At 38.0% G+C, this 13,220-nt stretch overlaps 1 protein-coding gene across 1 annotated transcript in view; it reads right to left on the reverse strand.

The window, feature by feature from the left end:
• Positions 1-13,220, reverse strand: part of FAM185A (family with sequence similarity 185 member A) — a 44,773-nt gene that overhangs the window by 25,816 nt on the left and 5,737 nt on the right. The window contains exons 4-6 of the mRNA XM_006774948.2: positions 12,318-12,427; positions 10,661-10,753; positions 2,766-2,904 (exon numbers count right to left, since the gene is read on the reverse strand). Of these exons, the coding sequence (XP_006775011.1) occupies positions 2,766-2,904; positions 10,661-10,753; positions 12,318-12,427 (342 nt within the window). The remainder of the gene's footprint in view (positions 1-2,765; positions 2,905-10,660; positions 10,754-12,317; positions 12,428-13,220) is intronic.

Raw genomic sequence — 13,220 nt, forward strand, 5'->3', positions numbered from 1 at the left:
ACCTAAGCTCTCTCCTGTTATTTCTTCTATCCGTAAGTCCTTCCTTTGCTCCACTGTCCGCAGCTTTAATAAATGTACTCTCAAAATCACTTGGACTCATATGTGAAATCTTTCCTGCAGAAAGTCAATAACCCACACACTACAGGCCGGCCTGAGGTAGACCTGCTCTGGGTCCAGTCCCCATCCGGTCACATAATAATTGGGGAAATAAAGGTCCAGCTCTCCTCTCCCCAATTTGAGACAATTATGAGGATCACCCCAGCTTCAGAGCTCATTCTTGGGGTTGTTGAGACTGCATCACAGTCCAACTTCCATGGAAATTGGACTTCCTTTCTTTGCATGGCATTGAAGGCCTCCCTAGTAAATTGCTATACTCTAATTTTCATCTTAGAGTCTGCTTTCAAGAAACCCAATCTGAGAGTAAAGATGATATAGGTCTGATCCAGATTTAAATCTCCCAAGGAAAGGTACTTAACTTCATAGTAAAGTCAGTAAATATAAAAGGCTTTACAAAGACTAAGGAATGATAAACTCTTTTATCCCTACAATTCATTTCCTTATTTCAGCTACTTTAAGTAATCAAGAGATCTGGAATATTTTGAGGGCTGCCTTTGTGCATCTGTTTTAGTATCATGTAAACTATTAATGACAAACTGTACCAAATGCAATTATTACCTAACTTAAAAGAAAGCAAAAAGTAAAAATTAAACATTAATGAATTTAGTATAAACACGGCATTGCAGAGAGCAGTTGTTCTTATCATGGGTGTTAATTAAATCTGACTTGATAAAGAATTGCTTTACCATTAAAAGCTACTCAATACATTAAGTACAGTACTACTTTTTAAAAAAAATCCTCATCTGAGGATATACTTATTGATTTTACAGAGATGGAAGGAAGGAAGGAAAGAAGGGATGGATGAAGGGAGGGAGGGAAGATAGATTAATGTGAGAGAGAAACATCAATGGTTCCCTCCCATATGCACCCCATCCAGGGATGGAACCCACAGTCTAGGTATGTGCCCTGACCAGGAATCAAACTCCCAACTTTTTTACTGCCTGGGACAATGCTCCAACCAACTGACAGACTCAGGTAGGGCTTCAGTACAATACTTTTATTTTTTTTATTTTTAATATATTTTATTGATTTTTTACAGAGAGGATGGGAGAGAGATAGAGAGCTAGAAACATCGATGAGAGAGAAACATCGATCAGCTGCCTCCCACACATCTCCCACCAGGGATATGCCTGCAACCAAGGTACATGCCCTTGACCGGAATCGAACCTGGGACCCCCCAGTCCGCAGACCGACGCTCTACCCACTGAGCCAAACCGGTTTTGGCAAGTACAATACTTTTAATTACAATGGACAGAAACACAATGCTTATAAAAAAGTCATTGTTAAAATATGAAAAGTTACAAATTATCAGAACTATTCAAGGCACAGCTGAGTAAAAAATAAATAAGTAACAAAACTATTTGCTTTATCGATATAGCGCTATTGGACTTAAGCTATTTTGGGCTTAAGTAATACCTTAACTTTGTAATAATGGTTGATGAAGTACAACTATTAAATTGAGGCTCAAGAATTATTTCAAGAATGTAAGTACTCATTTCCTAAGATTTAAAAAAAAACATGTTTTTTATTAATTGTAGAGAGAGAGAAGGGAGAGAGAGAGAGCAACAGCTATCAGTTGCCACTCATACAGGATGGAACCAGCAACCTGGGCATGTGTCCTGACTGGGAATCGAACCAGCGGACCTTTCAGTGCACAGGACGACACTCAGCCAACTGAGCCACACGGCTAGGACAAGATTTTTTAAACTGTAAGACTATTTGTCAATTTGCTATTCAGATTGGCTAGCACTAGCCATGCTTTTGTAGTATTGCCTAATAATTCATGCTCACTACTAAAATCTGGAAGTTTTGCCAAAGTGTATAGATCCCAATACTCAGCTTTCCGATAAAAGTTAAATAATTGGTCTATATATGGAAAATGTTTCAGGCTACACTCCCTGGAAAATGGCCCAAAAGGCATTTAATTCTATCTATATATATTTCAGGAAACATGCTTAAACTTGAATCATCTGCTATGTGGAAATTTGAGAGGCATGCTGAGTGACAAATTACTATCATGACCTTTGCCATATTTCTTCACCATATTCTCTTCTTTCAATAAAATGAATCAACTAAGTAATATTACTTGTCCACAGAGACATGTTTTGATAGTCACAAGATGATATTTAATCAAAGAAAACTGAAAATAGCATAGAGTATTGAAAAGACCTGGTGCCAGTACTAACACACATAAAATATTTTAGTCAGAATTAGTAACTTATCACTAAGTTACTATAATTAGATTCCAAGTATTTCATTAACTTATTTAATACTTACCTTTCCCTATCATAACATAAAAGCAACCACTGACAACCCATCTTTATTTTTAACACTGCTTTTATTTGTGCTTTCCTCTAAATATCTCCTGCTCATATTTCCTTACTGCTGATTTCTTTTTATAAGAAAATTCATTAAAAATCAGAATCATTATTACTCTCATGTATAATAGCATAATGTTCAATTTCTTGCCCAAATTAAATAGCTTATAAGTCATTTTATTTTATGGCTTTTTTAAAAGATGGTTACTCTGTAATTAATCATTTAGAGGGCCAACTTCCTAATGGCAGATCCTTTAATGACAGAGAGTCATCTCTTAAAATGTACATTATGTGGAAAGTCTGAGAAGTATTAGGCCGTTGTCATCTTACCATGAACACTTCCTAATGTAATATCCCCAGCAGCAGAAGACAGAAATGATGATTCTGTGTAAAGATACTTGGCTTTCAGCAAACCATCTTCAGTAGATATATTAACAGAACTTCCCTGCAGTTTATCTATGGTCACAGTCTAGTAAGAGAAAGACTCAAATTAGTTCATTATAAAACAAACTAGAGGCCCGGTGCACAAAAATTTGTGCACTCGGAGGGAAGGGGGGGGGTCCCTCAGCCTGGCCTGTGCCCTCTCACAGTCTGGGACCCCTCGGGAGATAACGCCCTGCTGACTTAGGCCTGCTCCTCGGTGGCAGAGGGCAGGCCCAATCCCTAGGTGCAGCCCCTGGTTGGGCTCAGAGCAGGGCCGATTGGGGAGTTGGGGCGCCATCCTCTTTCACCCACAGAGCAGGGCCGATCAGGAGCTTGGGACGCCACCACTCTCACACTCAGGGCAGGGCCGATGGGGAGGTTATGGCTCTACCCCATCACGCACAGAGCAGGGCCCGTGGGGGGGGGGGGGTTGGGGCACCTCCCACTATCACCCACGGAGCAGGGCCGATCAGGGGGTTGGGGCACTGCCCCCTGTCACACACAGAGCCGCAGGGCAATCAGGGGGTTTGGGCGCTGCCCCCTGTCACGCTGATCCCGGTGCTGGGAGGCATATTACCCTTTTACTATATAGAATAGAGGCCTGGTGCACGGGTGGGGGCCGGCTGGTTTGCCCTGAAGGGGGTCCTGGATCAGGGTGGGGGTCCCCACTGGGGTGCCTGGCCAGTCTGGGTGAGGGGCTGAGGGCTGTTTTCAGGCTGGCGGGTGACAGAAGCTCCCAACTGCTCCTTTTTTTCTTTTTAATTCTGGGCCAGCTTTAGCTCTGAGGCTCCAGCTCTTAGGCCGCCAGTGCTGAAAGTAGGTATCAGTTTGTTTCGGTTCTTAAGTGAAACAATGTATAACTCCAGCTCTGACTCCAGCTCTGAGATCCCAGCTCGCTGAAAGCTGGTTTCTGGGGTTTTGTTTAACTTCTATATTTGTTAAAATGTTTCAAACTGCAGGCTCAGAGGCCTGCAGCGGCAGGGGGGGAACGTTGGTTTCCTCCATCACTGAGGCAAGCAAGCCTCATGTTAGTTTCAAGCTGCCTGGCTGCCGGCGGCCATCTTGGCTGACAGTTAATTTGCATATCTCGCTGATTAGCCAATGAAAAGGGTAGCGGTCGTACGCCAATTACCATGTTTCTCTTTTATTAGATAGGATACTGGTAAAAAGCCAAAATGGTACCTACAGAAGTAGTAGGTAACTACATAAAAAGTTAGTACCAAATCACTTTATTGGCTTTGATTCCCTGACTCTATCAATTACAAGATTAAGAGTGACAGTGCACTCTCTGTAGAATGTGAAATAGACCCATTATATTCATTTATTTAGATCTTTAATTTCTCTTAATGTTTTACATTTTCTATGTAATTTTTCATATTTTGTTACATTTATTCCTATTTGATATTTCTAAGTGCTACTATAAAAGATATTTAAAATTTTACTTGACCTTATTTGGCTTTTTTATTTGACCTTAAGTCCAACAACTTTACTAAACTAATTTTAATAATTTATCTGAATTAGAAACATGTTTTTACGTGCATAATTATATTATCTACAAGTGATAATTTAATTCAGTGGTGATTAGAATTCTCAGCAAGAATTCTCATCTTATTCCTGTTCTCAGGAATACAACATTGTATCAAGTAGGATGTTTGCTATAGATACCTTTTTGATCTCTTTTATCAGATTAAAGAAGTCCTCTTATACCTCAAATTTGTTTTGTTGTTATTTAAATAAGGGATTTTGAATTTTAGCATACTTTATCTGATTTTATTAGACTATCATGTTTTTTCTTATTTCATTGTTTAATGCAGTGAATGCACTATTATTTTTAGAATTTTTCCACTTTACATCTAATAAGGCAGTAGCTTTCCACTGAACAAAATGGAAGGAATTTTGTATTTATCCCTAAGTTTCCCTAGCAAAATGTGGTATGCATTTATGTCTCACACATTGTGCACAATATAAAATGAAGATAGCTAGTTTAGAATTGCAAATCAAATTTGTAGTATCTTAAACAAATGTTTTTAAGCATAAAATGAATGTTAATATAAAATTGTTAATATAGAAACTGAAATCACCAGGAAGGCTTGCCAGTTTTGCCCAGGGTCAAATTAATGTATTACACTGTGGTGTTTAAAGAAAGAACATCATTGTTTTTTCAACACATGGGCATTGGTATAACCAGCTCCTAATATATCCTTCAAAAACTGTTAAGCATTCAAAATATTTTTAATAAGAATTGAGTTTCAAGAATACTAAAATATGAGAAAACAAATACAAATATGAAAAGGGAAAGAAAAGTACCCTGTGGTTCTTATCAGAAGTAAATTAGAATCACTTGGCCCTCTGGATTTGAAATATATAGTTTTCTTTTTTAATGGACTTTTATTAAATATACTAGAGGCCTGGTGCATGAAATTCGTGCACTCAGGAGGGTCTCTCAGCTAGCCTGTGCCCTCTCGCAGTCTGAAAGCTCTCAGGGGATATCTGACAGTCGGACATCCTTAGTGCTGCCACGGAGGTGCGAGAGGCTCCTGCCACCACTGCTGCACTCACCAGCCGTGAGCCAGGCTCAGGGCTTCTAGCTGAGCAGTGCTCCCCCTGTGGGAGCACAATGACCACCAAGGGGCAGCTCCTGCATTGAGCACCTGTCCTCTGGTAGTCGGTTCATGTCATAATGACCGGCTGTTTTGCCGTTTGGTCTATTTGCATATTAGCCTTTTATTATATCGGATAATACACACACAACTGCTTTTTTACGTACTACAGTTTGTTCTAAGCTAATTTTGGATCACGAAAATTTTCACTTTAAATTTAGTTTCAATAATTCTATCAACCAAAGATAGATATATTCAAATTTGTGAGAATACAATGTTTGGCATTCTTCAGTGTTATAGTAAAGGTATAAAATTTCCGAAAAATTTATCTTTTACCTACAAAATTTCTTCATGAAAAGTTGCCTTATGCATATTTTTAAATTTTCTAATCTTCTACAAAGTAGATAGCAAGTAGGAATATTCCAGTTTTTACAGACACAGAAGCTGTTTTAGGGGACACCAAAAGATAAACAGATAAACATTGAGAGAATATTTGAATCTAAACTGAACTGGCAAAGAGGCACTTTTGATTAGACTCTCCCTATAACCAAATAGCCTTTAAGAGACTCTATGAATATCTGAAAATGCCAAGGATTTACTTTGTTCATTAAATAGGAAATATTTTACTCTGTAGGAAGCTAGAAATATATCCTCCACTGCCCCACCAAAGCAAGTGAAAGTACACTTCCCCCACCACAATATAGTAATTTTAACTGATTATTCTATAAAATTAATTTCAAACAAATTCAAAATTCACTAATATAATGCACTATATCAGATAATAATTAGAACAATTAAACTTAGGACATCACAGTTTACAGCAAAATATTGAGGTTCTAATTTACAGTTATTAATGATAATGAAACAAATCATAAGTAGACTCTTTGAATTAAACTATATAGCTTGCTTATTAATAGAAAATAGCTATTTAAAGAGAAAAAATAGATCCTAAAATCAATACCTTCCTGAGAGATATTACTATAATTTCCTTTTCTAAGAAAATGAGAGGAAAAACTTTTCATAAGTTTAGTTATTATAAATCAACATTACATCTAATGAAAACCAAGTTTTAAAGAACCATTGTAGCTTTGCAGTCCAACCTACAAAGAGAGGTCAACTAACAACTATGTCATTAAATTTATCCACCAATCATATGAATTTCTATCTTCTCTGTACCAAAATTAGGGTACTGAAATTAATGATATAATTTCAAAACAGCAACTCCATATAAAATAACATGTTAAGAATGCTGTTAAGTGTTTTCAGAGCTCACTTGATTCTCATAATCTTGTTGACTGGGGAAAACAAATAATACCATCTCTGTTTTATGAATAAAGAAGTCTCAGTAAAGTTAATGGTAGATCCAGGACTGGTCAAGTTGTCTTTGTTAAATGTGTTTCATTTACCTTTATCACCATCATTATAATCTCTAGTATAGAAACCCCATGGCCTTGACGCCTTGATGCTGTAATGACCAAATGCCAAAAGGCACCTGTTGAACATCATATGATTTCTTCATGGGAACAATTAAGTGTTGCTCTGTTCAATTCTCATCTTCCAATGAAGGTCAATTTAAGTGCTCTTGAGAAGGGAAGGTTAGGGCAGGAAACTATTCTTATCTCCGTCCACACGGTTTTTAAGGTAGGCAGGCTGCGTGTGCGGCGAGGCGCGTGCAAGTGGGCGGGGACTTGATGCTGGGCCCCGTGGCGCGCCAGGTCTAGGTCTCGTGCAATTTCGCACCGTGGACCTCTAGTAAACACTATATTAGAGTTAGCTACATGCCAGACATCATTTTAAGTACTTTGCTGTATTAACTCATTTAATCCTCATAACAACCCTTAGAGTGAAGTACATTACTATTATTCCATTTTCCAGAAAAAACAGACATATAGAGATTAAGTAATTTGTCTGAAGTTAAAGAGCTTAGTAAGTAGCTGAACCAGGATTGAAACCCAAGTAGTTTCGTTCTTAATTCTGTGCTCTTAAACCAATTCACAATGCTGCTTCTCAAATATGCAAAGCATATGTCTGTGAAAGTAGTATATTAAAAGTTAACATCCTATATAATAAAAGAGAAACATGTAAATTGACCATCCCTCCACTACACTCACCAATCAGGAGAGTATGCAAATTAACCCAACAAAGATGGTGGGTTAATTTGCATATGCAGGCACTGAGCGGCCTGAGTCCCGGGAACATCCTTGGGACTCAGGCCACTCCTAGCCTGTAGGCCCACACATAGGCCCTGAGCAGCCAGGGTTCCAGAACGCCCCTGGCCACTCCGGGCCTACGGGCGCAGGCGCCAAGCGGATGTTCCCGCCCTGTGGCACTTGCGCATGTGCTGGCGCCAAGCAGCGGTCCGAGTCCATGCCCCCTAGCTCGGCGCCCATCACGGGGTGAACAGGCCAGGCCAAGCCTCCCCGCGATCCCAGGCAAAGAAGCCGCTCCACTGACCAGCCTACACTATGGACCTGTTCGGGTGGGTGGTGCGGAGTCCAGGGCCTCTAGCCTGCAGCCACGGGAAGTCTCCCTCTCCCCAAAGTTAGGAGCACCAGCCCAGGTCCACCCAGCAGCCCAGTCCTGACTGCGGGGGTGAGTTCCTGCAGGCTAGGGTTTGATCCCTAGGCATTAGCAGTAGGAGACCAGTGCCTTTGTTATTGCTGTGAGTTCGGGTTTTAATTGGACAAATGCCTGATGGTCCTGGGCACCAGCTTAGCAAAATCTTTTAGGAGGAGAATTCTGTCTGGGTTTCCTCAAATTCCCTCAGCCCCTACTCACCCATCTGTAAAGGTGCAGAACAAGTGAGGCCCCTTAAATAAAAATCAGAGGTCTCCAGCAATGGTGGGCCTCTCTCATCACAGTCATTGGGACTGGATGGCATTTGAGTGTTTATATATTACTATCACAACCCAAATTTATTGCTTAAAAACAAAAGCAGGGAGCCAACTAGAAACTGAACCAAATATAAACCCCTGAAGGGCAAATGTAAATTGGATAAGCTTTGCTATTACAAGAGCAAGAAGAAAAAATCCAGATGCAAGAATCAGAAGCACACTGCATCCACTCTAAGTTGCTGTTAAAGAAAAATACTTAATACAGATTATAAAGAGATTTGTTCAAAGAGGATTTCCTAGAGTAGGTGGTATTTCAGTTAATTTTTTTAAATGTGAAGAGGTTAGCTAGGTAAGAAAAAGGTGTAGAGATCCCAAATCGCAGAGGGTGCAGGTGGGGCTAAGGGACCCCCCACCCACAGGCACGAATTTTGTGCACCGCGCCTCTAGTATTTCATAAGCATTTATTTTATGTAAAACTCCTTAAACTTAGAAATATGCTTTAAAATGAACACTATTAAGTTAGAAAAAAATATCTAGATCAGTGGTTCTCAACCTTCCTAATGCCGCGACCCTTTAATACAATTCCTCATGTTGTGGTGACCCCCAATTTCATTGTTACAAATTGAACATATTTAAAGCATAGTGATTAATCACAAAAATAATAAAAAATTATATATGTGTTTTCCAATGGTCTTAGGCGACCCCTGTAAAAGGGTTGTTCAACCCCCAAAGGGGTCGCGACCCACAGGTTGAGAACCGCTGATCTAGACTGATTCAACATAAAACTCAATCAAGCTAGAAAACAAAGTAGCATAATAGAAAGTGGGACTAAATGAATATGCAATTAACCATGAAAGTTGAAAGAAAGAAATGAGTGGAAACAGTAGCCAAAATATTCAAAATAGCAAATAATTAAGATATAATTTAAATTCTTCTTTGATACTTGTATTTGAATGTCAATATGTAATATTCTGGTAACTTAGATCATTTAGGATAGCATGAGCTTTCATTTAAAGTACAGAGTCTGAAGGAACTATAAAGTTGTCCACTTTCCCTTTTGTACCTCTAAGACCACAGCAATGGTCTGAGAGATGAAACTAAATGCCATCTCAAAAGAGCTGCTTTGTAAGGCAAGGCAGTGTCTTTCAATACTAGATTAATTTAAAGAATAAATGTGTGGGTTTAAACACTCTCACAGGTTGAGAATAGAAAATAAAAGTCACAACAGTAGAAACAATTAGTGTTATAATCTACCTTGTTTAATTATGCTAACAGTAATCTACCTATAAGATACATTCACAACTCCTCCCTACCAATTATCCTATATAAAAGGCTAATATGCAAATTGTCCCCTCGGGAGTTCAACCAACCAGAAGTTTGACCACTCACTATGACGTGTGCTGACCAACAGGGGGCGGCACAGAACCAAGGAAGGCCCCGGCCGGCAGCCAGCAGCTGGGGGAAGGAAGGCCCCAGCCAGCAGCCGGCAGATGGGGGAAGGAAGGCCCCAGCCAGCAGCCGGCAGCTGGGGAAAGGAAGGCCCCGATTGGCCCTGATCAATTGGCCAGGCCTAGAGACACTACCCGTGCATGAATTTCAGGCACCGGCCTCTACTCTGAGAATAAAACTGAGTATGGATTTTAAGAACTGTATAACAAAAGAGCCTTGTAAACTATGTAAGTGCAGAACAAAAGGTGATTTATATGTTTCTCAAAGATTTAAAACATTATCATGTTTACAAATTTTGTGACAATTCATACTTCAAAATTTACCTTTACTCTTAATACTATGTTAAATCACAGAAAGCAACAAAAGTTGATTAAAAATATACAAATGCTCCTATAACAACCAAAATGCATATGGCTAATAAAAATTTTTGAGAACGGTAATGCTATGCTATCTAGTGGTGCCATCTTGTGGAAAATACTGAAGAAAGCTGAGTTTTGAAAATCATCCTTCAATTGCCTAAAAGCAAAGTAAACAGGTTTTGGAAAAATACTCAAATAAATCTAACACATACTAGTAAGGAGAATTTTTAATTCCAGTTATGGTGGTATTATTTAATAATCCATTTTAATCCATGATCATAAAAATCTCTTCAGAACTAGAATAAAATATTGAGTATTTAAAGATGTTATTGATTCTAAATAAGAAACTAAATAACTGTCAAAAAACTTAAATCACAAACTAAAATTTAAATTGTATAATATTTAATCACCTTAATTTGAAATTTAAATGAACACTTGCTAATGAACTAAAATGCAGTAAAAGGGAATGTTATGCCAAAAATTTGGTAGAACCTACCCACTGTATGAACCAACTTGATGTAAAGCTGAAATTATTTTTTTTAAAAAAGTGTCAATCTTACACTTTTATCTGATGCATGAATATCTATATTTCCATAAATTGTTCCCAGACAGATCACTTTGCCTCCTTTCGTCTGAACAGATAATTTTTGACTCTGAAAGACAAATATAAAAATACATAGAGAAAAAGAATAAATTTGACTTATGCCAGTAAGATTTCTATCATGTTACACATTTCTTTTTAAATAATAATAAAGCAGAAGAGAGGAACCAGGAATTAAAAAGAAATGCACTGTTTGGAATAATAACATCAAGTAAAAAAGAATGTCAACTGCTTTAAGAAGATTAAATAAGCCATGTGGATTCAAAGGGGGAAAAGAGCTACCTGGGCATTCCAGTAGCTTCACTGAAAAAGAACTTGGGAATCAAAGACCACTGACTGACTGACTACACATAAAGGATGAGGAGGATGACAACAATAACCACTGTTACTGTTCATTGTTATTAATATTCTTCATTATTAATAAGAACATTTAGCACTTATCTGGCCATTCTTTGCATCAAAATATATAATATAGTCTTTATCAAGCAGATAATTGATGAATATTAGAAGAGTATCTCCAAAACAACTAATATTTTAAATCAAGAGTTCTTAACCAAGCCTACTGAATTTCTAGTCAGTGAAACCTACGAAATTGTAAGCAAAATTTCATATATGTGTGTTTTTTTTCTTTTCTGAGACAATCATCAGATTTTCAAAGAAGTGAAGGCTCAAAAACGTTGGCTAGTCTTATAATTTAAAGCTTATCTAATTCCCCTCCAAAAATGTGAAGCAGATTACAAAAATTTTAAAAATATTTAAAACAAAATAGGTAAAATAAATGTTTATATTATTAATTATTTAGTATAAGATCAATTAATATACTGCACTTAAACAATGCAAATGTGTGGCATTCAATGAGTTAAGGGTCTACTGCCTGAAATATTTTCTTAGTTATTCTCTAAGAATGCAGAATAAATGTAGTATTGCCATACATTTTGCTTGAACAATAAAGAAAAGTGGAGCCCTAACCAGTTTGGCTCAGTGGATAGAGCGTTGGCCTGCGGACTGAAAGGTCCCAGGTTCGATTCCAGTCAAGGGCATGTATCTTGGTTGCAGGCACATCCCCAGTGGGAGATGTGCAGGAGGCAGCTGATAGATGTTTCTCTCTCATCGATGTTTCTAACTCTCTGTCCCTCTCCCTTCCTCTCTGTAAAAAAATCAATAAAATATGTATTAAAAAAGAAAAGTGGAAAGATTATGAGCTTGGAAATCAGAAAGACCCAAGTTCAAATCTCAGCTCAGTTTATTACTATGTAAACTTAAATGAGTTCCTCAATCTCTTAGTGCCTCATAATTTCTCCCTTGATAAAAAGAGATAACTCAAGGATTAACCTAATATTTTTTAAATGTACTATTAGTTTCACTGTAGAATTCAAAATGAAATCTAAAAGGAATATGAGGAAAAAAACCTTCAAAGCTGCTACAACCTCTGTACTTTCAGAACAGAACTGACTTCAATGCAAATTTTTTACAAGTAATTTCTGATTGATAAATTATACTTAATATTCATAATAAATGATATTCAGAATAACAGCTTTAGTCTGATATTGCAGTTCATAGTTTAAGGTGTGTGTTTTTTAAATAATGCTGACACAAAATTAGAAAAATGCTTATACCTTAACAGACTGTAAGATGCTAGTCCCCTGCTCAGTTTCAATTTTGCAATTATCACACTCAATATTTTGGACTTTTATACAGCCAGACCCGGAAGACTTGATATTCAAATCTAGAAATGAAAAAAGAAAGTACAAGTTAGTACGATGGTTAATGGGCTTCAAAGCGTTTTAATACCCCCTAGAAATCCAGCTCCTCAGTTAAGTTCACAATATTACTGAACGCTGGAGAGAGCACAGTTGTCAGTCTCTCTCTCTCTGAAGGTAAGGAGGGGTCTCCATCATGGTAACAGGACCAAATGTAATGCCTTTTCCTGCCAGTTCTTATAAATAGAGCAGTTATTTCTGTTAGGCAATGTCATCTAAAGAGAGAAAGTAATATGGAAGGGAAGTAAAGGAGGTCTTAAACTCCAAATCTAAAGGAACTCCTGGGGAAGATCATAGAAGCTTCTTTACCACTGAGAGAACACACACACACAGTTCTAGTAAGAAGAATACAGCAAGTTAACAAGTCATTATGATAAACTAGGTAAGTCAGTTAGCCTATTTCTTCCTTATATTCATGAAATTTCAAAAATTTTCTCCCAAACCTCCCCCAAATTAAAAGCATTTTGCAGAAGTAGTGTGGATTAGCATATATGATCATGGCTTAGTATTTCAAAATCCTATCTCTAATCTTTTGTATCTAAAACAGAGGATATTAGCATGCAGCTACATACCGTATTTGCCGGCGTATAAGATGATTTTTTGGCCCTGAAAAATATGCCTCCAAGTGGGGGGTCGTCTTATACGCCAGGTACACTTCAGATAGACTGCCCATAGTGCTTGCCCCGTGCCATAGTGGCCTCCCGATGCCCGCCCACTTCATTCCACATACCGTTCAGGCATCAGCAGCGCTGCTGGGTG

The sequence above is a fragment of the Myotis davidii genome, unplaced genomic scaffold (genome assembly GCF_000327345.1).
Source record: "Myotis davidii unplaced genomic scaffold, ASM32734v1 scaffold125, whole genome shotgun sequence".
NCBI classification, from domain to species: Eukaryota; Metazoa; Chordata; class Mammalia; order Chiroptera; family Vespertilionidae; genus Myotis; species Myotis davidii.